At 30.6% G+C, this 27,579-nt stretch overlaps 1 protein-coding gene across 1 annotated transcript in view; it reads right to left on the reverse strand.

The window, feature by feature from the left end:
• LOC119689743 overlaps positions 1–27,579 on the reverse strand; it is a 49,277-nt gene that overhangs the window by 11,331 nt on the left and 10,367 nt on the right. Inside the window, exons 9-10 of the mRNA XM_038104640.1 lie at positions 22,723–23,426; positions 8,354–8,520 (exon numbers count right to left, since the gene is read on the reverse strand). Coding sequence (XP_037960568.1) covers positions 8,354–8,520; positions 22,723–23,426 — 871 coding nt within the window. The remainder of the gene's footprint in view (positions 1–8,353; positions 8,521–22,722; positions 23,427–27,579) is intronic.

Here is a 27,579-nt window from a genome sequence, read left to right on the forward strand (position 1 = left end):
GGAAGTGGTTCTTCCTCTGGTGATTGATGTCGTGACTTGGTATACTATGGATCTCTATGAGGACTTCACCATATAATCATGTACTAAACAACAGGCATTGGCGTTGCGCAATGTTTGGAGAAATTCTCTTGTGCTTATGGAGAAAACAGATGACAAGGTTTGATAATGCACCACCCGATGATATAAACAAAGTCAACATTTTCTAAAATAGAATCATTCGTTTTGCTGGGGAAAGACTTTCTGGTGTCGTGACTTCTGAAGTGGTGTTTAATGTAGGAAATATATATTTACTATATTAACATATATAAAAGAATAAAAAAAACTTTATTTCCCCAAAGAATTCATAATTTACTTTCGAAAACTTATAGGTCAAATAAATATGTGCTCGCATTTATAATTATTTTTATATGTAATTATCTATTCGTAATACGTAATTTTAAATAAGGAAATATTTATTTTTTCCTACATCAGTTTTGTTGCTATATGTGTTCAAGTCTTTCCGGATTTTCAAAATATAACAGAATTAGGTAAAACCAATGTTAATTATGAGATGTATTTGCAGCCTTATTGTTTCCGGGTAGTTTTAGAGGGAGTCACGAGGGAGTCACAAATAACTTATAGATTAATCATGTAGACTGTAAAGTCGGCAGGACCCTATGACCTAGGTTTGATACAAAAAAAATAGTTCTTATGGGTTTATGAAACTACAGTTCTGGTGCTTGTTGGCGTATTCCAACAACCGGTCTGTTGTGAAACTGCCATGATGACGAGAAAATAGAATATGTTAATTATTTTCTATGTTTCAGCCTGGGATGACTCGAATGTCAAGCAGACCATTTCTTTGCTGACTTGACAGAGAGTGAAAAATAAGATTTTTTTTACTTTACCTAGTAAATCAAATAGGTTAAAACAAAGATCCCGTGAAACAATATTTGAAACAGCAGTAAGTATAACTTGTCTTCTTCTGTCAATTTTAAAGGCATCACAATCGACAATAGCTGTCTGCAAGTATCAGTGCTGCTGTTATAAACTTTAACTATGGTAATCTAAAACTACCGATTTCTTATCTACACTTCGTTGCTTGTGACTAGAGTATCACAAGCAACGAAGTTGGTGTTATGTTTTTTGAGTATTAAATATATAATTAATTTTATTTTATATTACGTTTGATAGGATGAATACTGCTGCAGACTATCGAAAGCTGTTTGATTTAATGTATCATATATAGCTCCTGAGCTTAAGGAACTACACATTTATTGCAAATATAGTAGAGTTTAATATGGAATTTATTGGATTCACAGTTGAATTGTTGTGATATTGTTCGTTTTAAAAACTTTTGTGAAAATTTATCTACACGAAAGTTCAAAATGCATTACAAAAATGCATAGATACTCTCACACAAAGAAGTTCAATTACATTTAGCAAGAAAAACTTAGTGTGTGAAAACACAAAAAAAATCAACAAAAAACTAAAAGGAAACTAAAAGGAAAATTAAATGAAAACATAAAAAAATAGATATACATATATTAGTTCTCAATTGAAAAGAGATAAATTTGCGGAGTTCGCGTTGATTGAGTTCCTAGTTTTGCAGCTGCAGCTGCAGCTTTAGCTTCCTTTCAAAAAAGCCTTATACTAGTTTGGTCCTTTTCTGGTTGTTTTTAGTTTCATTGTTGTTTTTGGGAAATATGTGCAGTGAGATGTGAATGTGAAAAACGAACTTCCAAATGGTATTTTCACTTTTTAGAAAAGTTTAGATACTCGTTTCTGTAAAATTTCGCATATCAAAACTTCTGGTTTTCACGCTGGGTTCTATTTTATTTTACATATTTTTTCCTTTCAATACGTGCAATTTTTATGTATTTTTTATATTGGAAATTTTTCATTTTTATTCTAAATATATATATATATATTCTTATATAGAAATTTATAAATAAAAGTTAACCCTAACTGGAAATAAGTGGTTTTATACCAGATATGGATACGTGATTCTAGGAGAGATACATCTAAACTAAGAATTTATTTTTATAGACAAATTTCTTTAAAGTAGAAATGCAGTTATAAAGTATCTTAATATAAAAATTTAGTAGTTTGTGTTTAAATATTTTTATTGTGAAGAAATTAACATAAGAACTCTTATGAGACGAATTTGTATAAGTTATATTAAATTTCAATTTTTCTTATCGTTTCTATTGATTTTTATTAATATTTCACACTTGATATACTCGTAAACTCAAATGCAGTCATCGTCATATATAATCGTATATAAAACTTTGAACTTTTATACACGATACTGATTTTTATAAAAAATAAACAATATAAAAATTATTTCAAATTTTTTTCTTCATACGTAAAGAGAATAGCAGATTAGGTCAGGTTATCTTGAGTAGCCTAAACCTTAGCGTTATTAGATAGACTTAAATCACCATGTAAATTTTTTAAAAAAGACAGTTAAATATGAACTGGGGTTCGATATATTGAGTTTGTGGTTTCGACCTTAGAATACAAGGTAACATCAATGAAGGGTTCCTAAACAGAATTCATTTTTTTCTTACAATAAAGTTTTTAATAGACCTGTCTCTAAAAAGTCAAGGAGAAAAATATATTTTATTAAACAAACTAATAATCGTTTAAATTGGAGGTATTGAGATCAACAGTCATCTGGTTTAACTTAGAATTAGACATAAGACTTTTTTTTAATATGGCAATACAAGATAATGACTTGAGTCTTCTCTCAAGTTTATAACGAAACATTTTTAATAATATATCTATCTATATATGTGCACAAAATTTTTAATATGCATTAATGTTGAAGTCTTCAATATTTATGATGTTTTGTTGACCTGTTCAGTTCGGATCGTCGAATGTTCATCAGTTGTTTAATTTTTAATTAATTATAGTCCTGAATTAAATATACATAATGAATTATATTATGATTGCAACTTAAACTTCAAGTAAAAATTTTAAAATTATATAAACTAAGCATCTATATAAAAAAGTATGACGAAAAAGTTCTTAAAATGTTTTTTTAAGACTTCAGAGAAGATGCGCACAAAATTGTGTGTAGGTATACAATAATGATTTTAATTATTATCTATCTAGACTGTCATTTATTTGATGTAAGACTTGACTTTTCTCCATGTCAATTTTGCCATCAGTAGGGTGAGCTCACTTTCAAAACGATTCCAAAACAGGTGGGTAGGGTGGTTTAATAACGAAAGTTATTAATTTTTCTTTCTCCTATAGATATGTCGCCATACCAATTTTCAGATACAACTCTCATAATGTACATTAGTAAGACTACAAAATATTGCTCTATAAGCATCGAACAAAAAAATTCGATGAAGAAACTTCAATTTTGAACCCTTTTATTTGTTATGCCCAAACAGCTAAAAAAAAACAAAATAATATGCTAAGTGGCGTATACCTTTCTCAACTTGGTCGTTAAATTCTCTTTGGTAGTAGTCTCAAACGAGCACATTCATTTTATACACATACTAAATTAACATGTGGTTTCACAAATATATACAGCTTACATATTCCATTGTACTTTCCTCAGATATGGTTTAGATTCTCTTGTACTTTTTCAACTGAAACTTTCATTATTATATATATTTACCAACCATTCATTATGCTATGTTATGTACAATATTCATGGAAAATTTCTTACAATTATTTCAATTATAATTATAAACGCGTTGATACTGTGAAAACAGCACGTGACGGAGAAGAAATGATTAAGGGCAAAATAATATATTTTTATATAAAATAATTTACTTAGTAGAAATTGAAAAGAAAGTTCACTAATTGCTTGAGATCTGCCAATGAAATTCTTCTCGTTACTGCTTAGACTCTACCTTTCCCTATGCGTTATCAATAGCTGCAACGGATCTAAGGAACACAAGTACAAATTTATTATCCTTCTTTACAAATTTATTTTCCTGCATTTGAAAAATTTGTTCCTTTCCCTAATAGTTTACAGACGGACTTAATATTGTTTATTATGTTTTTTTTTTAAATACTTTTTAATACTCATATTTTTGTTTTGCATTATCACAATTTTTTTCCTTTTAAGATTGCTGAGACTTTCTTTTGTTGGTCAACATGACAAGAACTTGGTTTATGGGTTCTCTGTGCAGAGGGAAAAATCTTTAGGGAAGATAAGTTTGAAACCAAATAATAATATAATGTAAGACAACTTAATAGTAAAGTTCATAAACAAAATGTTAAGAAATAATAGTTATTTTTTTTTTCTATATACATTGTGACCGAAAAGTTTCCGGAAATTTTAAATAAAACGCAAAATTCTTAATCTTCATCAATATTTATTTTATCTCCTTCAAAATATGCTCCATTAGAAGCGATACACAAATGCCAACGTTTCTTCCAATCATCAAAACATTTTTTATAGGCGCTTTCCGGTATGGCTTTGAGTTCCCTCTGCGAATTCTGTTTTACGTCTTCTATGGATTCAAAACGCGTTCCTCTGAGTGGTAATTTGAGTTTGGGAAACAGGAAAAAGTCACACGGTGCAAGATCAGGTGAATACGGTGGCTGTTCGATGGTATTTATTGAATGTTTGGCCTTAAAATCGTTGATAATGTTGAACAAATTGAGGTGAATCGGAACAAGCCGAGCGTTGACACGTCGCATACACAAATTGTCCACCAAAATCAAACGAGCCATCTCACGACCGATGCCTAGCTCTCGTGCTATCTCTCTAACACTCACATGAGGATTTTTGAACACGATTTCCTTTGCCTTTTCAATGTTTTCGTCGGTGGTAGAGGTCGAAGGTCGTCCAGAACGCGGCATGTCTTCGACGGTCGTACGACAGTCCTGAAAGGCTTTGTACCACTCATAAACTTGAGTTTTCGATAAAACTGATTCCCCATAAGCCTTTTGTAGCATTCGCAACGATTCTGCACACGAAATTTCGTTCGAAAAACAAAATTTGATGCAAACTCTTTGTTCAATATTTTTTTCCATTGTTTTTTTCGCAACGCACTACTGAGGTGAACTGGTTTCAACAGCTGCCGTAAACGAACTGTCTGACAGATCGCGCCATTTTTGGCATAGTAATTAAGGACAGTGCTGCCAAACTACATAAACTTAAAATATCGAAAAATATACAGCGCGCGAATTTTAAATGAGAATTTCCGAAAGCTTTTCGGTCACAATGTATAAACAAGGAGTTTATAAAAACAAAGTTACCAGTTGAGAAAATTTATTGGAGCTAAAAAAAAATATTCCATGGTTTTAAAGAGTTTTTACGGTTTTTTCCAGATTTTTTAAAATTTAAAATGTCCAAGTTTTTCTTCTAATGCCCAAGAAATGCTGATGTTACATATGCATATATACATATATATAATATACTTTTCTAGAAGAAAACATTTTCTTTAAAAACTTCATATAGAATTACACAAAGGAATTACTTATAAACATGTTGTGTAAAAAATAAATTGTATTCCAACGAACAAAACTCATCTCATTACAGGGAAAACAATATCAGGAAAAAGTGTATTACACATACTAGGTGGATTGATAATTACCTGACTTCACAACAGGTGGCAACGTCAGAATAAAATCAATTATATTTTTTATATTTGGCAAGTTTTAAACGACAGCTGCAAAAGTTTCGACTGTATCCGAAGTTGGGTTGGCTTTTTGCAAATAATTGAAAGAGTGCACCTTGGTGATTTTTTCAAAAAGGGAATATCGTTCATAATAATATTTCTACATTTGAAAGGAATAAAGAACTCTGTAGCCAAATTAGAAATGGAGTTAGTTTATGACAACGTTCCACCATCGTTAACAGTAATAAAACATTGGAAAGCTGGATGTAAACGTGATCGTAAGAGTGCTTTTGAAGAGAACGTCCGGGTCGTTCAAAAGAAATCACAATTGAAAAAAATATTGACAACTAAAAAAATCTACGATATTGTGTTAGATCATCCAAAAATTAATTTGCGTGAGATAGCAGAGGTGACAAATATATCATATAAACGTGAATCAGATATTTTACATGAACGGTTGGGTATAAAAAAGCTTTGGGCAAATGGATTGTTCCAATTGAAAACGATAAGTCATACCTGACTATGACCGAATAGAGTCGAATAGTGACAATTGATGAAACATAGTTCCATTATTTCACACCTGAGGGAAAACAACAGCCCAGGGAATGGGTAGAGCTCCGAAACGACCACGAACTCAACAACTGCCTGTAAAATTTTTAACTTCCGTATTTTAGAATACAAGAGGAATAATTTTCATAGACTATATGGAAAAAGGAGGAAAAATAATAACATCAGACTACTATTGCATATTATTGGATTGATTGATGGAGAAAATCAAGAAGAAACGATGATATTTGTCAAAGAAAAAAATATTGTTTTCGCAGGATAACGCATTCACATGTCACACGTTAATGAATACCATAGAAAAATTAAACGAATTATGGTACGAATTGCTTTCTCACCCAATATAGTGGGTGAGTTTTGGCTGTAATCTCTAGTGACTATTACCTGTTTCCAAACTCGAAAAGATGGTTCTACGAAAAGAGATTTGCATTAAATGATAAAATGGAATAGGAAACTAAAGTATGTTTAGGAGGACTTCATAAATCGTTTTATTTAAATGGTATCCAAATAATGACACATCGTTGGACTCGGTAATCTTAATGGGGACTATATTAAGACATAATATATAATTTTATATAAAAAATGTTTTTTTATTACTTTTTTATTACTTTTTTTTATTACTATTAAAATTTTTGTTGTTGTAGTTCACCACTGTTTAAAAAAACCTCTTTATAAATAAAAAATTAAATAAAAGACAAATATACAAAACTGTGCTTAAATATATAAAAACACCTTCAATAACTCACGAATACGATAAATTTATGATTTATCCTGCATATCCTTGCGTACATATTTCTGCCATTTTATTGTTATTGTATTGTATTATTATTTATATGTCGTTTACATAAAATTGTTGCCATATTACAAAAATATTATAATAGTACCCTGAAGATGACAATACATTATAGTCGAAATATTGATATAATTTTTAAAAATAATTTAAAAAGTAATTTAATATAGTTATACGATTTTAATTGTTAAGTGACTTTATTCACATAAGTTAGTTCAAAATAAATATATTTGTTTAAAAAAATCTATCTAATATGTGTATTTTAGTACTTATTCAAGGACCTCTATTCGTATTGCTCTTTTATGTGTGAAATTAAAAAATATGTAAGATTGAAAATAATATCAATTTTGCATATATTAAATAAATAGAAAAAATGTTTTATTTTTTTAATAATATTGTGTATGCTGGTATATATACATATTCACATAATAGACTTTAACTTATCTTTGTTATTGGTCTGTTTTTTTGTTGTTATTTTGAAATTTATATTTTAGTTTTTCATACTCTTTTTTCAATTATTGTTGTAAATAATAGAGATAGTTGAATGATGAAAGTATCCACATTCGTAGTTGCTGGTTTCTTGAGTTTATTATATAATTAAAACAAAATTGAAATATCATATTTCTTAAATAAACTGTGAAATAATAAAATTTTAAATTTATTTGTTTGTCGAAACTTTTGTTACCATTTTAATTATGCTACACGTCAATTACTCTAATTAGTATGAAATAGATACTATGAAATAACTAAATTACTAAAAATCCACAATATGAAAAGAAGAAGCAAATAAAATCCTTTGTACTCGTACTTGTTGGTTTTATAGTAGACTCAAGATTTTACTAAAATATTTGTTAGAATAAATATACCATCATATAAAGTAATTGTTTATATGAGTTAAATGAAAGTTTGAAGTTTAAATATTATTTAAAAATATTTGATATTAAAGTATTTAATTAACTTTTCGATTAAAGTGGGAAGAGGAAGAACGGGTTGATGTATGTGAATTCTAAATTAATTGCACTCTATTTGAAATTACTGCAATCGCTTTATTAACGTCTCAATTACTTTGGAAAAGTTTCCCGAAGTCGTTAACTTTACTCAAAAAAAAAAAAAAAGGCAATTTCATTTAATTTCCACCACATTCAATAAACTTTAAGTGGCTCAGTGTGGCACTTAACCTACACTTTAACTCATTTAATTTGCCGAGCACTGATTCGCACTGGTGGCTATTCTAACCTACAGTTCAGTTCTCGCCATTCTACAATTCTACAATTCTTCAATTCTTCACTTCTTCACTTCTGTATTTATTTTCCACTCAACTCAACAACTCGACGTAAATTCAAGCAAAACAAAACAGTGCAGGATACACTGCGCTGCATTGTGGAATATGTTTCAGTGTTTCGGAAAAATGGGCTCTCATACTTACCGGACTCATTTAGCTTCGATGTTTTCTGCATGTGCCGGCAGAACATCTCATATTCGCCAGGTGGAGCTTCCGTTGCTGACTTGACGCCATTCATGTGTTTTGTGAAGGCGCCAACAATGGCGGCCATACGTTCGAAGGCAACAATATTGATGTGACCGTTTGGCAATCTATAAATGGTAAAAACAGTAGAAAAGTGAGTGAAGTAGGAAAATAAATAACAAAAATACAAAAACACAAAAACACAACAAAGAAAAAAAACGAAAAAAAAAACAAAAATAAGCGAAAACGTGAAAAAGTGAAACAAAATGAAGTCACTTTAGCTGTTGATAACAGAGGATATAAATTGCCTACGTATGCTGGCCGGGTGAAAAAATTAGAAAAATTAGAAAAAAAGTAGTAAGTAGTAAGTAGAAAGTAGAAAGTCAGTTTATTGGCATTTATGTGTTGGAATTTTAATTTCTTTTCGTGAACGTAAATACACGAAGCCAAAAAAAGTTTGGGCTTTACACAAAGTTAAGTGAATTCTTACAAGTTTGTTTTTCGACAGGAATTCATGCGGCACACAAAGCAGACGAAGGACGAATTTGTATGGATAAGTTCCTTGACCTTGCCTTGAGTAAATTTAAATGAAATAAATTTTTGTAGTTTGCCAACTTTTGAGTTCTAATTGAAATTAAACTGGATTTGTTAGTACATGAAAAGTTTTATGGTCAATTTTTAATTTATCGTCAAAGAAACTAAGAAATTTATTTGAAAAAAATTTGCATGAAATGAAAAAGCTTTGATTACTGCATTTGTACAGTGTAAAAACTTCACCTTGCATTCAGATTTATGTCAAGGGTTTTGAATATTAATTAATTATAATTACAACATATTTTAAAATTATCAGCAAAAGCCTTAGTTAAAAAAGCAGCTACACAACTTTAACTCACCTTTAGCTTTATAACGATATATTCATAAGATGTATGTATATATAGTCTAACCCTCTAAGTGGAGCATAGAGCATAGAGTTTGCGTTTCATATTTGTATCACTGTTAGTTAAACTGTGATAGCAATCACTGTTAGATAAACTGTCATCGCATTTATACCTTCATAAAGTGTGGTAGAAATCACTATGACAAACATTGATTGGAATCACTGTATAATAAACCTTTAATGGTTTGCTGATCTGTGGTCGCAAGCTCAGTTATCTAAACTTTAACCGCAAACACTGTTATCTAAAAAATGATTGCAATCATTGTTATCTAAAAAGTGATTGTACTCACAGTTATTTGAATTGTGATCGTAATCACTATTAGTTAAATAATGTTCGTAACCAATGTTAGCTTAACAATGTTCACATTAAACATTTGCTGAACTCTTATTGCATTTGCTGCTTTATAAAGTGTGATCGTAGTCATTGTGATTGCAATTACTATTTGCTGACTTATGATAGTATACACTATTTACTAAAGTATAGTCGCTCAGTCACTGTTTTCTAAACTATTATTACAATTACTGTTTACTGAGCTGTGGTCGCAATCACTGGTTGTTGAACAGTGATCTCAATCAGTGTTCGCAAACCTATGATCGCATTCGCTGTTTTATAAAATGTAATATTAATCACTTTTTAACAAATAGTGATTGCCGTCACTATTTCTTAAGCTGTAAATGTGATCAGTATTTGCTGAACTCTGGACGTAATTACTATTATTCAAAAAATAATCTCAGCCACTGCTTTCTGAATTTTGTTCACAATTAAAGTCATCTAAACAATAGTCACATTTACTCTCATCTAAATAGTGATCGCAATCACTGTTAGCTAAATAATGATCATGTGATTCAAATAAATTTTTGCTAATTCGTGATCGCATTCATTGTTTACTTACGTGTAGTCACAATGACTGTTAGCTAAACTGTGATATCAATTACTGTTTACTGAACAATGTTCGCAATTGCACTTTACTAAACTGTTAACGCAATCACTATTTAATCTCAACAATGGTTCGATCACTATTTAACAACAAATATGTTAAAAATGATTGACTAAAATTTGTAAGTTGTTCTGAAAAAATGAACGTTTGTGATTTTATTCTAAACATTAAGTTCAATGTCTGAACTCATTCATTTTAAATGCAGAAAATAGCATTGGGAAACTAACCTATATTGGAGAAATATTCCACATAGCATATAGAATAAATGTAACCATCCACGATTGTTTTAATTAGAAATCTTAGGAACAGCCAAGTCGAATGGGTTTGAGACAGCATTATTACAATAGTAATAATAATGGTAATTTAATGTGATATTCAACTGATTTTACCTTAAAATCTTCCTTCAACTAAATTTACCTTAAAGTTTCGTTTAAACATTTAGTGTAAAATTTTATTATTTACACTTTAGCTAATATACCATCGCATCAATCCAACAACTTTACTCAGTGCGATGAACCAAACTAGTATTTAGTAATCGCAAAATTTGAATTAAAAATTTAATTAACAAATTATTAACAAACCACTGCAGTGCTTAATAATTTGATAAATGTTTAGTGGCACTCATTGATTTATAAAACACATACTCATCTAAAGTGCGTATTGATTTAAATCATTATATTATCTATTATAATTGTAATTGTAAATTATGTGAAGCATTTGTTTTAATTAAAGTGTTTGTAACTAGCGAAGTGCACTCATGTTAATATAAAATGTTAATATAAACGTTTTCATAGTTATTATTTTATGTTTTTTTATTTGTTTTACAGAATATCAATTAACATATCAACATAAATTCAAAGTATGCAAATATGTAAAGCGGCACAACAGTGCGTATGAGTAACATTTTGTGAACATTGCAATTGTTTGCGGCCAGTCAAATGTAAACAAATGTAAATATTGAAACGACATTTATGAACATCATAAATTGTTTCAATATTTAAAAACCCAGGAAAAAATAGTATTAAATATGGAGATGTCAAAGTGTGCCATTGGTGTGTTCATTGAGTGCAAATGGCCATGGCAATTGAAGGCAATGTGTGGATTTTTAATACAAATCAATTACAAATAATTTCATTAAATATAGGTTTGATTTGTTTCTGCTCGTTTTTCGATATCACGCTTCACATTGAGTACTCTGTTATGAAATGCTCATTTTCGGACTTTTACGCCATGTAACTTCACCAAATAAGCAACATTTTGTGGTTCATTTGTTTGCCATTTCGATTTTATTCATATTTCAGTATTATTATTTGTTTAATGAAAAAAAGAGAAATGCATATTTACCCAAAACGACAAATTCCACAAAATATTGCATAAACTAATAAATAAATTGGACGCACGATAAAGACAACACATAAAGTTAATTTCGTATATTTTTGATGCATGAAAATATTTCATGAAATAATATTACACAACTCTGGAGTACAGCGGCCGTTCCAAATTGAGTTCATAGTAGCGAGGCTGCGGGTAGCGAAGGATGATATGCAGGATATGCAGGGCATTCAGGACAAGTAAAGAGCACTATTAATTTATTCATGTGTGATTTGAAATTTTCCATAGCCAATTAGTTTTTATGTTGAGCAATTTTATGAGTTTTACGAGTTTCGTCGTTATCGAAGTAGAGTGCATTTGATTGCGCACAACAGCCATCTAGTCGACGGCCAACATGCATTGGATTATGGTCATATTGATTGCATATAAGCTGTATTTATATGCAGTTTTATTGAATTATGGTAATGCCCATGACTGATTTGTTTTTATTACAGAGTTCATTTGTCTCATTGAAATATTATTCATGTAATTGCTTTAATTTATATTTAATTTATGTTACGATAGTCACAAAAACAAGTTCTCCTTTGGTACTTAACAACTGTAAGTGGAAAAATCGATATGGCTTAATTGCATTCAGTCAGATAAAAAGTATTTTTTTATATTGCCTCAATTTGATCTATACAATTTTTTTAATTTTTAAAATTTTTTTTTATGTATCTTTTTCCTTTTTGAAAATTGACTTTTAAAAATAATAATACAATGAATTTTTAAAATTTTTTTATATTATTGTAGGTAAGAACCTCATACGAAATTGTCAGCAAAAACCATAAAAAAGTTCTTTATACTTCAATTTGCATTTAAATTTCAATAAATCCTTCAGTAAGGCATACCAGTCAAGAAAGTTCATGTATTACTTGTGAGTTTATAGAAATAAATTTTTGGTTTTGGATATATATTCACAACCAATAAAAAAAATTAAAATATTAAGTTTACTTTTATGACAAAAAGATATTTCATTCAATATTTATTATGAAAATAATTTAATATTACATTTATTAGTTTCATTTAATTATTTGTGAGAATTCTTTTTAGGTAATTTTTTGGTTTTGATTGCAAAATAAATAAATTCTTTCTTTCAAAGTCTTACCATTTATACGTAAATGCACAGAAGTAACAATCGTAAGAATTAAATTTTCTCTAATAAATTGATTAGATTCGTTTTAATCCATTTAGGTAAAATATTTTGGTTTTAAATGTGGTTAAATATCCGAAAAAGTAGATAACTAATATTTGAATCAAATCGAATTGCAATTCAAGCACCTCAAATTCTAAGCTACTATGGTTATTCAGGATATATGATTATTTTAGTTTTACATTTAAGTTACGTTCAAACTGAAGACTATGAATAACACGAAAAGTATTGGAAAAAAGGAACTATAAGGAAATCAATAATTTGGTGACAAATAACGTTCTAGATATTATAATACTGATGGATATCCAAAAATGCAATAGAGTAGTAATCGACAGAGGCACATCCAGGTTGACAACGGTAAAATAATGCCTGTTGACTGCAACTGAATAATCTGTTATAGTATCAGCGCTATTAGAGAAGAAAGAAATTTATTATAGCCTTAGTTGAATGAAATCAGAGACATCATTGTATTGTTTTTATGTACATTGTGACCGAAAAGTTTCCGGAAATAAATAAATAAAACGCAAAATTCTTAATCTTCATCAATATTATTTTATCTCCTTCAAAATATGCTCCATTAGAAGCGATACACAAATGCCAACGTTTCTTCCAATCATCAAAACATTTTTTATAGGCGCTTTCCGGTATGGCTTTGAGTTCCCTCTGCGAATTCTGTTTTACGTCTTCTATGGATTCAAAACGCGTTCCTCTGAGTGGTAATTTGAGGTTGGGAAACAGGAAAAAGTCACACGGTGCAAGATCAGGTGAATACGGTGGCTGTTCGATGGTATTTATTGAATGTTTGGCCTTAAAATCGTTGATAATGTTGAACAAATTGAGGTGAATCGGAACAAGCCGGGCGTTGACACGTCGCATACACAAATTGTCCACCAAAATCAAACGAGCCATCTCACGACCGATGCCTAGCTCTCGTGCTATCTCTCTAACACTCACATGAGGATTTTTGAACACGATTTCCTTTGCCTTTTCAATGTTTTCGTCGGTGGTAGAGGTCGAAGGTCGTCCAGAACGCGGCATGTCTTCGACGGTCGTACGACAGTCCTGAAAGGCTTTGTACCACTCATAAACTTGAGTTTTCGATAAAACTGATTCCCCATAAGCCTTTTGTAGCATTCGCAACGATTCTGCACACGAAATTTCGTTCGAAAAACAAAATTTGATGCAAACTCTTTGTTCAATATTTTTTTCCATTGTTTTTTTCGCAACGCACTACTGAGGTGAACTGGTTTCAACAGCTGCCGTAAACGAACTGTCCGACAGATCGCGCTCATTTTTGGCATAGTAATTAAGGACAGTGCTGCCAAACTACATAAACTTAAAATATCGAAAAATATACAGCGCGCGAATTTTAAATGAGAATTTCCGAAAGCTTTTCGGTCACAATGTAAATAGCATCAGGGAATTTATTAATTATTTTACCATTGCAGGCAGTTAGAATTTCAAGAAGTAACAGAGTATCACTTTTATTATTATATTTTTGAAAGGATCTCTCAAATAACACGATTTAAGGGCAAACCTAAAATAACCTAGAGGAAAACGGTATATCACGAAACTGGCAAACCTTTCAACGAATAAAGACAAATCGCAAGAAATAGAAGCTGTTGAAAAAGTTTCGTTGAATCCTTAAGCTACCCAAAAGAGTATGGTATAATAATAATGACTTATTTTTATCAATTTTATCTGCCTTCGTATGCTTATTTTATTCGATTGTATTCTTAAAGCTACATTTCATTATCACAAAATTTAAATAATTTTTGACAGAATGCCAGATCCACAGTTAGACAGACATATACTACTTTAACAGATGCGGTTTGTTATCTTTCTGTACTCGTACTCTATATATTTGCAATAGCTTCAAAATACTAGAATGTGGAAGGCACTAGAAAGAAAAGGCAATAGAATTAAGTGAACATTTTCTATGCAAGGACGCAAATGGTTTCCTATACCCATCTACGTACAAATAACAGCTCAAAACAAATATTAATTAATAAATTTCCTTTTTCCTTACAAATTGTACCTTCAGTGATTGTAGGAGCTGAATACCATGTCATTATTTTACCCAAGATGTACCACCTTTTCAAAGTTTTAAGTACTTTATAAGAAATATATATTGTATATCATCAGTATTAATGTTAAATTTTATTAACACTACAAACTGTTTAAAAAATATTATTTGGTATTTACTGTCCAAGAATTTTTTAAATTAAGGAAGGACAATCGTTTTCATATCTTACGAGTATTATGTCCGCATAACTTATAATGAACCAAGAATTGAAAATATTTACCAACTAAATTAATGCCATTTATTTCAATTCATAAATAGTTTTGAGAAAGTTTAAAATTTGTTATTTAATTGTAATTATTTTTTCGTTTCTATATCCGCAAAACTCAAGAAGTTTTCAATTTGACTGAAACAAAAATGGAATGGAGTCATTTTCTCACTTGGCTGAGTTAATAAATTTAACAATTATTTCTTCTGTTATTTAATTGCTAAAGTTTCCGACGTTTTGTCAGCACATAAAAAACTCATAAATTTTAGTTTCTCAAGCGAAAAATTCTAAGAAGAGAACATTAAGTTTCATTTCAAAGATATTGAAAATTGTTTTTAATAATTTTGTTTTATTGTTATTCGCACATTTTTATGTTGTTACTTATAGTATTTAAGTCTTCAACTTAAACTTCAACTTCATTTTTCATTTTAATAAAACAATTAGCGCCCTACTGGGTTCAGTCCTCGTAGTGGCACTTTGCACCCTAGTCGGTCCTTGTACTCGTAATTTTAATTTATGCCTCAGTGCCTCGAATTTTTAATTTGCAACTATTTTCTCAAGAATTAAAATTATTTTATAATTTTGTAAATGCTGCGCTTTTGTGTTTCTGCTGTCAGTTAACAAGAAATACAATCAACTTGATTAATTAAAATTAAAAGTAATGAGAAAGTTGATCCAAAGTTCAGACGATTATAATTTATAATTTTAGTTCGATTTGCATTACAAATTAAAACTTTAAAAGGATTGTGCGAGTTTATTTGTTTATTAAAAATATTTGGCATGAAAAGTTTTGAAACACTTTTAATCAAATGAAGTCATCTTCTACAGAAAATCACTGGCAAATTGTAGTTATGATACTTTTCCAAGAAACTCTTCAAAGTGATCCCAAGCGTGCTTCTGCTTTAAAATATTTCATAAATTTAATTAATTTGATGCCAGTTTTCCAAGTTTCCCAGATGCAAAAACAGAAATTATTTCGTACAAAAAGAAATAACATTGCATTTTCGAACTCATTTCATATTATGTACCTTCTGCTCAAAAAGTACTCGGATTTTGTGAATAAAACACACAAATTTAAATTTCATTACAAATTTATTTTATCTCCTTCAAAATAATATGCTCCTTCTGAAGCGATACACATATGCTAACGCTTAACCCGATCTTCCATACACTTTTCGTAGGCCCGTATGGTTGTCAGGTATGGCTTTTAGTTCATTCAGCGAATTCTCTTTTACCGATTCAATCGACTCAAAACCCTTACCACGAAGGGGCAATTTGAGTTTCAGGAACAGCAAAAAGTCGCATGGCGCCAGATCTGGCGAATATGGTGCCTGAGCGATGACAGTGGAGCCATGTTTGGTCAAAAAATCGCGTACAACAAGAATTTTCCATTGTAAAAATCGCTAAATGTACTTGAGGTGGTCTCATATTAACAGCTGCTGTAAACAAACTAATAGACAGATGGCGCTCAAATTTGTACCATATGTCAAGCAAGGGTGTACCAACATAAAAAAAAAAACTTTTTGAAAAAGGTCTATTACTTAAGGAGTAGTTAACAAACAACAAAATCCGATACTTTTTGAGCAGAAGGTATATCAACAGTAGCTTATATTTTGCATAATTTTTTATTGATTTCTGGCACCTGAGTGAATCATTATTTCGCAATAAGTAGTAAACAAGACTAAGGGTTTAACGCTGGATAAATATTAAAGAAGACTTATTTGCGGTGAAATTTCACAAAATTTTAAATAATTTTAAGATTGATGATCAGATCATTCCAATTTCTTACTTGATATTATACATAGAGTAGTAGAAGTTAAGAATTTTTCAAAAATACTAAAGAAATGTTGATTTTTTCTTGTCGAGAGTGACTTTTCTTTATGACGAAAAGAAACTATTTAAAAGTTAGACGTATTCGTATAGCAAATAAAAGACAAGGATTTTATTTGATGATATAATAAAGAAATGTTTATAAAAATTTTGTATGAGGGCTGGATGTGGCTGTGGATTGATTGTTACGATACTATCTGAAATTTATTAATAAGATACAGCTTTTTTATATCTCAAATTTTATTTATCTACTTGTCATAGTTTTTGAGTTCTTAAAAAGATTGAAAAGTTTATCAAATTTAAAGAGTTCCGGTGAGCCGATTAAGCTTTAAAAACATTTTGAAATGGTATAATCTCAAAATTGCACATGATATAATCTACCTCGAAGAGAAAAAAACCATCAATAGCAACTACTACACGGCATTACTGGATCGTTTGAAAGCAGAAATTGTGAAAAAACGAACCCATATGGCGAAGAAAAAAATTTTGTTTCACCAAGACAATGCACCATGCCATAAGTTAATAAAAATGATGGCAAAACTGCAAGAATTACACTTCGAATTGCTTCCTCATCCACCGTATAGTCCAGATCTAGCCCCCAGCGATTTCTGGCTCTTCGCTGAAGCTATGCAACTGAAGCCTATTTTGAGGTAAGAGTCTAATCATTCTACAAGCACGGCATCGAGAAGTAAGAGAAGCGTTGAAATGATTGTATTGCCCTTGAAGGAGATGGTATAAGTCACACGTCTTATTGACTGATGTGTTACATCGGTCATCTTCTCATGGCAATATCTTTGCAAAATTGTGTCAATACAAATAAAAAATAAAAGGAAGAACGGAAGGACTATGGATATTCGAAAATTTTTCAAAAGTCTTACCTAATTTTATCTTCTTTATTTTGCAAATATAAACTTCACGTACCAACTTTAATTTCAAAGAAAACTAAACTGTTTATTGATTTAATCATTTACAATAGCTTCCAGTTAAACGGCGGCAGACTCGGTACTTAACATAGAATAATGTCATTAAGATGTGAAATGAAAGCTAATCCGCTATTTGCTCAGATACTCGCTCAGATACCCTCGTTGCGAAACACTTGACGCACTTAACACTCTCAATCGGTCGGTATTATCTCAAAACATCAATATTTTATTAGCAATTAACTGCACGTAACAACAAACAACAACAACAAACAACAAGCAACAACAATAAGCAACAACGGCATTGAAACATTAAGACTGAAGGCAAGGACTTCGGCTAATGTGAAACTTTTAATTTTAGCTGAAAGTACGCAAAAGTCGCCTGGTTGAAGTGTTTACAATAATTAGCATAAAATGAGTTTGAAGTGCACTTGTGCGTCCAACATGTGTCAGTTAGCTTGTGTGTGTGTGTGTGTGTGTGGGGTAAGTTTCAATCGTTTCACTTTAATTAAAATAACTGCGCACTGTTCCTTCAACACGTACTTACTGCCACGCAAACAAAATGCAAGCAGCACACATACACACACACACACATACTCACACAAACTCAGCCGACTCCACCAAAAGCCGACTTACATGTGAGTTAGGTTAGAAGCCGTGGTGAAACAATGAACGCGCATACGTATGTCACGTACTGCATTTGCAACAACACCAACCATACCAACAACACATGAACAGAGCAGCGACGTCCTTCTGCTCGGTAGGCTAATTAAATGTGAACAAGTCCCACGCTAAGAAATGTTATTACACTTTTTGTTGTTGGCATTTTTTTGTTCGTTGCATGTAGCAATAGCAAGCATATCCTGCTTGTAGCTCCTGTTACGCTGAAGGGATGCTGGCACGACGCAAATCGCGATGCTGAAGCTGGAGGCGAAGCTGGAGCTGGAGCAAAATGTTGCACAATAAAAAATTGTTTTATTTTAAATTCACTCATTATGCATGCGAAGGATTTAATGGGGTGTCTACTTTACGCGGCTATTGACTCAGCTAGAAAAAATTAATTGCTTTCTGGTAACTTAAGGACTCGTTCTTTTTTTTTCGTTTTTTTTTTTTTTTTGTTGCAATGAAAATTGAATGAGCACATATAATTATAATAATTTATGAAATTAATAAACTTGCACCAGCTGAGGCAAAAATTTATGCAACAAAAAAAAACAAAAAAACATTAGTTAAATATTTATTTTTTTATAGGCTCTGGCAGTCAAAAAAAAATCACAAAAAAAAGAAAAATAATTTTTTTTAATTGCTCATTACAATAATAACAAATGCAGTTGAGTGAAATAACTCAGGACTCAAAATTAAATATTCCTGTGAAAAATAATTGTGTTTAAAAAAAAATTTTCTAACTGCAAACGTTAAGATTTTTTTACAATCATGGGCTAAAAGTCTGCTGCAGTCTAGAGTAAAATTAGAGTAAAATATTGAAATTCACATTATACAGTTACAGTTTAGAGTTAAATATTAAATTAATAATTATGAGAAAATAAAAGTTACGTCTATTAAAATTAATTTGTCGAATAACCTAGAGAGAAGAAAAATTCTTTACTCAACATCCGTCTTTCTTTTTAACTTCTCTTTTACTCTCTTACCCCACTTATGCTTATCTACTTTCTTGTAATTAATTTTTATGAATTCTCAGCATCAGTTACTGAAGTATAAGATAAATTATTTAACATTTTCTGCATTTAAGTGCAATAAAAATATTTTTTTTGTTGCATTTAATCAGGGTTTGAATTGCTTGCTGAAAATTAGCAAAAGCAACCATATTTTGACTAATGCATAAATATTAACCAGTCGATTTTTGTCAAACGACTAATTGCTAACGCATTGCATATGAAAATGAAATAAAAATATGCATTAGCAACAGCAAAAAACGAAAACTGGTTTCATTTTGATTGCTTGCTAATAGTCAATTTTACATTTTTGACTATTATGCATTTGGAATATATGCAACTTGCTTGCTTATGCGTTAGTTGCTTGTGTTTTGCTATTAGCAAATGTGTATGGATTTCTTTTTTTGTTTTTGTTTTAAGGGAATGTGCACGCATTATTTCTTTGTCAATTATGATGTGTGCGTACAATTTGTATGCAATTAATATAATTTTATTTGTAATTAGATTATGCCTAAACTTATGTTTATTTTAATTATTAAATTTCTGATATATATGATATATATATATATATATAGATAGATATATATATATATATTAATTAACATTTCAATATTTTAAAATAATTAGTGATAGCGATTTAGCAGTTTGTAAAATTTGCAAACATTCGTTGAAGAGGGACAGAATATTTAATTTAAGAACGCATTTAAAAAATATGCACCAGTTAAATATAAATGAAAATGAAGATTCCAGCTCAAGTACTAGTGCAATAGTTGTGAAAAAATCATTCCGAAAACAATCAAACAAAAGCTTAAACGCATGTTTGTATTTGGACCCACGCTTTAGCCATACATTGACTGTAGAGCAAAAAAACGAAGCTGTTCTGTTTTTAAAACGACTATATAATAGACTGACAGCACTGAACTCAGGTTTCCTAATTGATAAGAAGAATTCAGCCACAAATTGCACACAAATGGAAGATACTCTCGAATATGAGGATAGGTACCTTAATGATTATCTTTCTAACCACTTCGAAGCTCAAAGTAATAACAACATGGACGTCTACACCAAAATTGAAATTTTGAAGTTACCTTTTCAACGTGTTGATATAAATGTATTGGACTTTTGGAAGGAAAGACAGTTTGCTGATCCAGAATTACATGCGCTTGCGAATATATGTTTTGCAATTCCACCAACTCAGGTAAAATATTCGTTTAGCATAATATGAATAATCAAATTAATGTCATTTACATTTAAGGTTACCATCGAGCGTGCTTTTTCGTCACTAAAATTGATATTATCTGATCAACGGAATCGTCTTAATCATGAAACTTTAGAAAACATTCTCATGGTTAAACTAAATCCTCAATTTTTGGACCATGCTATTGATGATATGCCGTTGTTTCAACCTCCTGAATGGGACTTAAATTTAGAAGAATAATAACATCAAATTAAAATTTTTAATCATAATTGATAACAAAGTTTTTATGTTTTTTACCGGGCGTAGGTCGTTTATTAAACACATTAATTTATAAAAACGTTTTTTAAATAAAATAAAAAATTTCACTTTTTAAACTGTTTTAAATATTAAGTTATATTTTAATTTTAATACAAAATTATTTATATATATTATATATATATATATATTTATTTATATATGAATTAATAGTTAATAATTAATATATATATATATATATCTATCTATATATATATATATATATCATATATATCATAAATTTAATAATTAAAATAAACATAAGTTTAGGCATAATCTAATTACAAATAAAATTATATTAATTGCATACAAATTGTACGCACACATCATAATTGACAAAGAAATAATGCGTACACATTCCCTTAAAACAAAAACAAAAAAAGAAATCCATACACATTTGCTAATAGCAAAACACAAGCAACTAACGCATAAGCAAGCAAGTTGCATATATTCCAAATGCATAATAGTCAAAAATGTAAAATTGACTATTAGCAAGCAATCAAAATGAAACCAGTTTTCGTTTTTTGCTGTTGCTAATGCATATTTTTATTTCATTTTCATATGCAATGCGTTAGCAATTATGCAAGCAATGCAATTAGCAACAGCAATTCAAACCCTGCATTTAATGCATACCTCTTAATATATATAAACTGTACTACTGATTTTAAACAGTCTATAAAATTGACAAGAATACCAGAACCACCGCATTCACTATATATAATTCATATTCATTTTCAAATTTGGAAATATAGCTTCTGAAATCTTTACCGCTACTGAATGTTTACATTTCAAAGACCTCCATTTTTGGAACACTTAAATAAGTGAAAATTTGATCAGCAGTGCAACTACTGTATGAAGCTTAACATACAAGGGGCAGGATTGGGAAATAAATTCAAGGAAAACCAAAATCGCTATCATCAAAATGGCTCCCATATACCTATTTTTAATTAGTAAAACCAGTTAACTTAATATAAGAAAAATTATTACAGCCATATCTTCTAAGGCTCTTATATATTTGATAATACTATGAAGAATAGAGAATAACTCTTTATATGAAGATAAAAGATTAAACATTATTCTCTTTACATAAATAAAAATTGAATTCATATGTTCTATATGTGTATAAACTCAGTCTTCAATTGAAGTCACGTACTGGAGTGGAATTAAATTTTTTTTACTGTTCTATAAGTTCTACCTAATAAATATTAAAGTGGAATTCATATAAACCATATGTATATATACTTATTCTTCAATTGACGTCATTGTTTCATTGTAAAGTGGTGTTAAAATACTGGCATACTTTTTACTGTTCTATAAACTTTTATTGATTTCTTTCACTTAATTTCGAGGCTGAAGTTATGAAGAAGTTTTTGGAATTCAAATGAAAAAAATTCCGAAAATGTCGAAAATTGTCCATTTCATAGTTGTCGATAGTTGAGCAAGCGTCCAGATTTCATTCAGTTTTATGCTTTATTAGTTCCAATAAAGTAAAAGGTTGCCAACGCAGAAGAAACGACGAATTTTAAACCCAAATTTTCATATAACATTGTCAAATGGTAATTGACAACAAGCATTTAACCGAACCGGCCAATGTAACCAATTAAAAATCCCATTTAACGAAATCCCCCAACTCTGCATGTCCTCACATGAGTATGTATGGCTCTGTATATGCGTGTGAGAGTGTGTGTGTGTGTGCTTTTTTGAGATACAAAGTTTTTAACTTACCGTTGCAAGCAATCTTCTCGTCCGGCCAATGCCAATTTAACAATATCCGCAAACACCGGTATAACAACCCAATCATTAGGTTTTGTTGGTGTTGGTGTTGTCGTTGATGTTGATGTTGATGGCACTGTTGTTGTTGCTCCTGCTGCTCCTGCTACTCCTGCTACTCCTGCTGTTGCTGTTGATATTTTTTTGACCTTATTGCTAGCACTGTTAATGTTGCTGCCAATAATACAAGCTGTGCTTTCTGTACTTTTGTTAAGAGTTGTTGCTGCCATTGTTGCTGCTGTAGTTGATGTCGTTGCTGTTGATGTTGTTGTTGTTGTTGTTGTTGCTGTTGCTGTTGTTGCTGTTGTTGTTATTATTGGTTCATTTGTTTCATTAATGTCAGTTTTTGCTGCTGATATTGCTGCAGTTGTAACTGTAACTGGTGTATTAGCCTCTACGTCTGCTCCCCTAACTATTGTAGCAGTTGTGATTATTGTTGTTGGTTGTAATGGTGTCGCTGTTGAGGTTATTGTTGCTGATGTGGTTACTTTTGTTGCTGGAGTTGTTGATGATGATGAGGATAATATTACCACAGTCGTATCAGTCTTTTGATGGTTTTCATTTAAGACGATTGCCTGTTTATGCCATAAATCTCCATGCCCTTCGGCGTGACGTTGCATACAATCTAATTGTTGGCACGTTACTTGCAACTTACTCCACTATTGGTGTACATGTAATTTAAATTAAAATATTTATTGGTTATTAATGATTTGAAATTTATTATATATTTTCATGCCCCCCTAAATAAATAACACAGTAAATAACGAATTAAAAATAAATATCGTAAAGTGATTAAAATGAGAATTGGTAATATTTATTATTATTATTAGATTGGAGAGGTAAGTAACCATGGAGAAGGCCTCCAAAACTAACCGAATCAAATTTTGAGTATTGAATTCGTTCATTAAAAGTTGTTTGAAATTACTGGAGTCTTTGCCAAGCAATCACAAGACATAAAGTCAAAACATGACATTTGAAAGGTAATATTATTAGATTTCCATTGACGCATTTACTAAATATTCCTGCTACATCTGGCATATATGGTCTTACTGTATATCAATATAAATAAATAAATGTCTTATAGTATCAGTCATAGCGGAATGCAACTACTAGAAAAGTCGATCTTATTCTACATGTTATGTTGATGGTTTATGTTGACATCGAGAGATTGAAATTAATATATTTTACTTCAAATTAACTTGAACTCATTTACAAGAAAACTACTGAATATATCTAACTTTTCAACTTCGAAAAAAGTATTTATTACTTATAGATTTCTATTGAATATATCTAACATTTCAAGAATTCGAAGAAATTACTTACTTACTTTTATTAAAAAAATTTTTATCTATATAAAATAACGCTATATGTGATTCAATAGATTCAAAGAGTCAAAGGAGTTGACTCCTTTATTTTTTCAGCTTTGAGATTACTGAAAAGTTATTGTATAATAAAAATTTCTGACAAGAATCTTAGTTCAGTGCACATAAGCCAGTGCCTCAAAACATTTTCATGGTGTCTGATGCACTTATTACCTAATTGAGCTCTTCTTCTGGTATATATATGGTACTACCACCATTTATTTATCTATAGATTACATAGCATAATTTCTACACATCTACCTTACATGGCAAACTATAATAAACGTTTAAAATGGTTCCTAAATTCCTATAGCGAAGTAGGTGAAGGGAATACGATAAGGCTGTTTCATCACAGCCTTTAATGTGGGTATCTTTAAGGCAGGTATCTTTAAGGTAAGTATCTTTAAGATGTACAAATGCAAAAATTAATGTTATAACATAAAAAAAATAGTCTTTTGAGTATTTGTGTGGCTTAACGTATGCAGTTCTCTCATTTGAAAGTACTTTACAAATTGAAAGAGGCCGCTAGTGGGCATTCCAAATCTTTTATATACTGTATCCATTAGTGTCACCAAGTCCCTAATAGGTATCGAATACAAATACAAAATGGCAATATACGCATTGCAAGTGTAGTTTGCACTTCTGAACTTCTTCTCAGTGCAGAAGTGCAAACACAAATGCACTAAAAGGTTTTGTCAATTTGGTTTTTATTTTTGTTGAGGAACGCAATGGAAAAAATAGAAAAAAAAATTGCGTTATTGTTTATCTAAGCGAGAGTTCTTCTTGTTAATTATAATTCAACACGTTTTCAGACTAAAAAGTAATCTAAACGCATTTTGCAATATGTTTTCCATGGCACACAAGCTCAACAGCTCAGAAGCTCCCAAGCACATGAAACATTAAGTATGCATGCACGCGTCGGGGCATGACAGTGTTGCACTTTGTTAATGCCTTTGTGCATGTGTACTCGTACTGAATGTTATCGCTCGTTGTAGTACAAGGAACATCTTTTCCAACAGCAAACAACTTTTCACATAGAACACGATAACAATGACTTTAATAACAACAGCCAAACAACACTAGCAACACAAACAATACAAACTATAATAGAACAACACCAACAACAACATTTTCGTTTGCTTGTAGTTATTGAAAACGAAATTAGTTGCCTTTGGTGCTGTTGTTTTAGTTAATAATGTTGCTATATCATAGTACCAACAGCACCAACAACACCAACAGCAGCAACTGCAGCAAGTGCAACAGCAGTAGTAATAGCAGCGGCAGCAACATCAATTGCAGTAGCAATGAAATTGGAAACGCACCATGACAAGATGGCTTGAATGAAACGCTGACACTGTGAAGTGCTGAAAACCTCAAATCACGAAATTCCACTGAGCTACTCCTGCTCCTGCTGTGTTTCCATGAGATTGTGCGATTGTGAGATTGTGAGATTGTGAGATAGATGTTCACACAAAATGGTAGTATTTTTGGCTACTTTTAGCGTGGTGCATTTGAATTATGTCTGTAATAAATGACTAATTAATGAAAACTACTGAGCATGCATGTGACTTTAATGTGTCACATATCCTGGCCAAATCGACTATAGCGTTCAATTGAAATCTGCGTTCCTTGGGACAAGATAGATAGGCAAGATAGCAGTCATTTATTCGCAAACGAACTTTCATTTTTCATTAGGTGGCATTTCAACTGCGAAGTGATAATTGCTGATCGAAATGAACAATGTGATTCCATGTAAACAGCAGTGCCACAGCCAGTTTCAGATTTTGTGGCAGTGCTCAACTCAGCGGTGCTTTGACATTGTCCTCTTAGCTTGAGTTCAAGCTTGATTTTTAATTTTTATATGCAAAGCTATGCGAGATTCTGAGTGCATAAAATGCAAATATTTCACTTCAATAACAATAAAAATTAATATTGTAAAATAAATTTTAGCAATTCTGTTCGGTTGTGAAATCCAATCAGTGCGGTTGCTGTTCAGTAAAAAAAATTATTTAAATTTAAAATTTTTACCATTTTTACCATTTTTGCCATTTTGCCATTTTGCCATTTTACCATTCGTTCTCTTACTATATTGACTTTCAATATTTGCTATTCAAATTGTTTATTAAAATTCTATTTCAACATTTTTGTTTTTTGATCTGTTTTCGTTTTTAATCTATTTTATTGCCATGGAAAAACGAAGAAAAAATCTGAAAATAAATCATAAATCATGGCTCGAATCCTGCTTAGCCACGAACAGAAAATTCAACATGTCCAAAGGTTCTTTTTTTTATTAGGATGAGCTACAATTTTATGCTTTAGGTTTTTAATTGCTCTGAAATCTATTGAGTTGCATTTCACTGTAATCTGCAATAAAACCCATATTGATATATACTATTAAAGTTTTGCTACATATTGTATACATATATTGTATAAATATTAAATTAATTCGATTTCTGAATTGAATTTTGTACCTATTTCAAAATTTTGATGCAATAAGCAAATTTATTTATAACACATTTATTTCCTCATAATTAATGGATAGCTACATCAGTTAAATAATTAACACATTGCAATCCAAAAAAGTACAAATTTTTTATATTAGAGTAACACACGACTTAATAAGATCATTTAACTTTAAAAAAAAGATGCTGCTTTGATTTGATCTGTTCTCGCTCCCTCAGTAGTTGGAGATACATATAATTGAGTAAAAAACCAAGTATAGGAGGAGTCTATGAAATATCTGATCACCTGTGATGTGATGCACTAGGCCACAGAAGAAACAAAATTTTGGGTGCATACCCACTAGAGGATGAAAATCTTCGAAAGCTCCCTCCGAAGGAGCTGGTTCGATTTCTCGAGATACTAAATGTCTAAATACAAAAGGGTGCACAGTGGTTCAAGCTCCTCGCAGTACAAATGGGCCTTAGTCTAATCTAAAAACCCCCAATACCATCGACCATTGACGATTGATATAACCAAATAATATCCAAAATCATAATTGACCCGTTGTTTTGATGGTGACTCTCACTAGAAATTCTGTTCTCATGCTTTCAGTAGTAAGAGACACGTCGTATATATGCCTGAGTAATCACAAAATGTGCTAGAGACTTATTTTTTGGGAATTGCTAATGTTGATTTATTTATTTTATCTGTATATGCTGACAATTAATAAAAATATTTATTTTGTCTTTTGACATGAACAAATAGTACGTTTCCACTGGTTTTTTTTAGACCAGTTAACTTGTCTCTAGAAAACTTTTGGAAAATAAGTACCAGGTGTCGAACCCTATTTAATCTGAAATGCTGACTTTTATGTTAATATACCAAGTAATCGTCACAATATATACTCTCATTGTGCTGTTAGATCAAATATTATTAGATCAAATACATAAACTACAGCTATATTTACTTAATAACTATTATTTATAGAAAATATTTATGTTTATTTTTC

This window comes from Teleopsis dalmanni, chromosome X (genome assembly GCF_002237135.1).
Source record: "Teleopsis dalmanni isolate 2A chromosome X, ASM223713v2, whole genome shotgun sequence".
NCBI classification, from domain to species: Eukaryota; Metazoa; Arthropoda; class Insecta; order Diptera; family Diopsidae; genus Teleopsis; species Teleopsis dalmanni.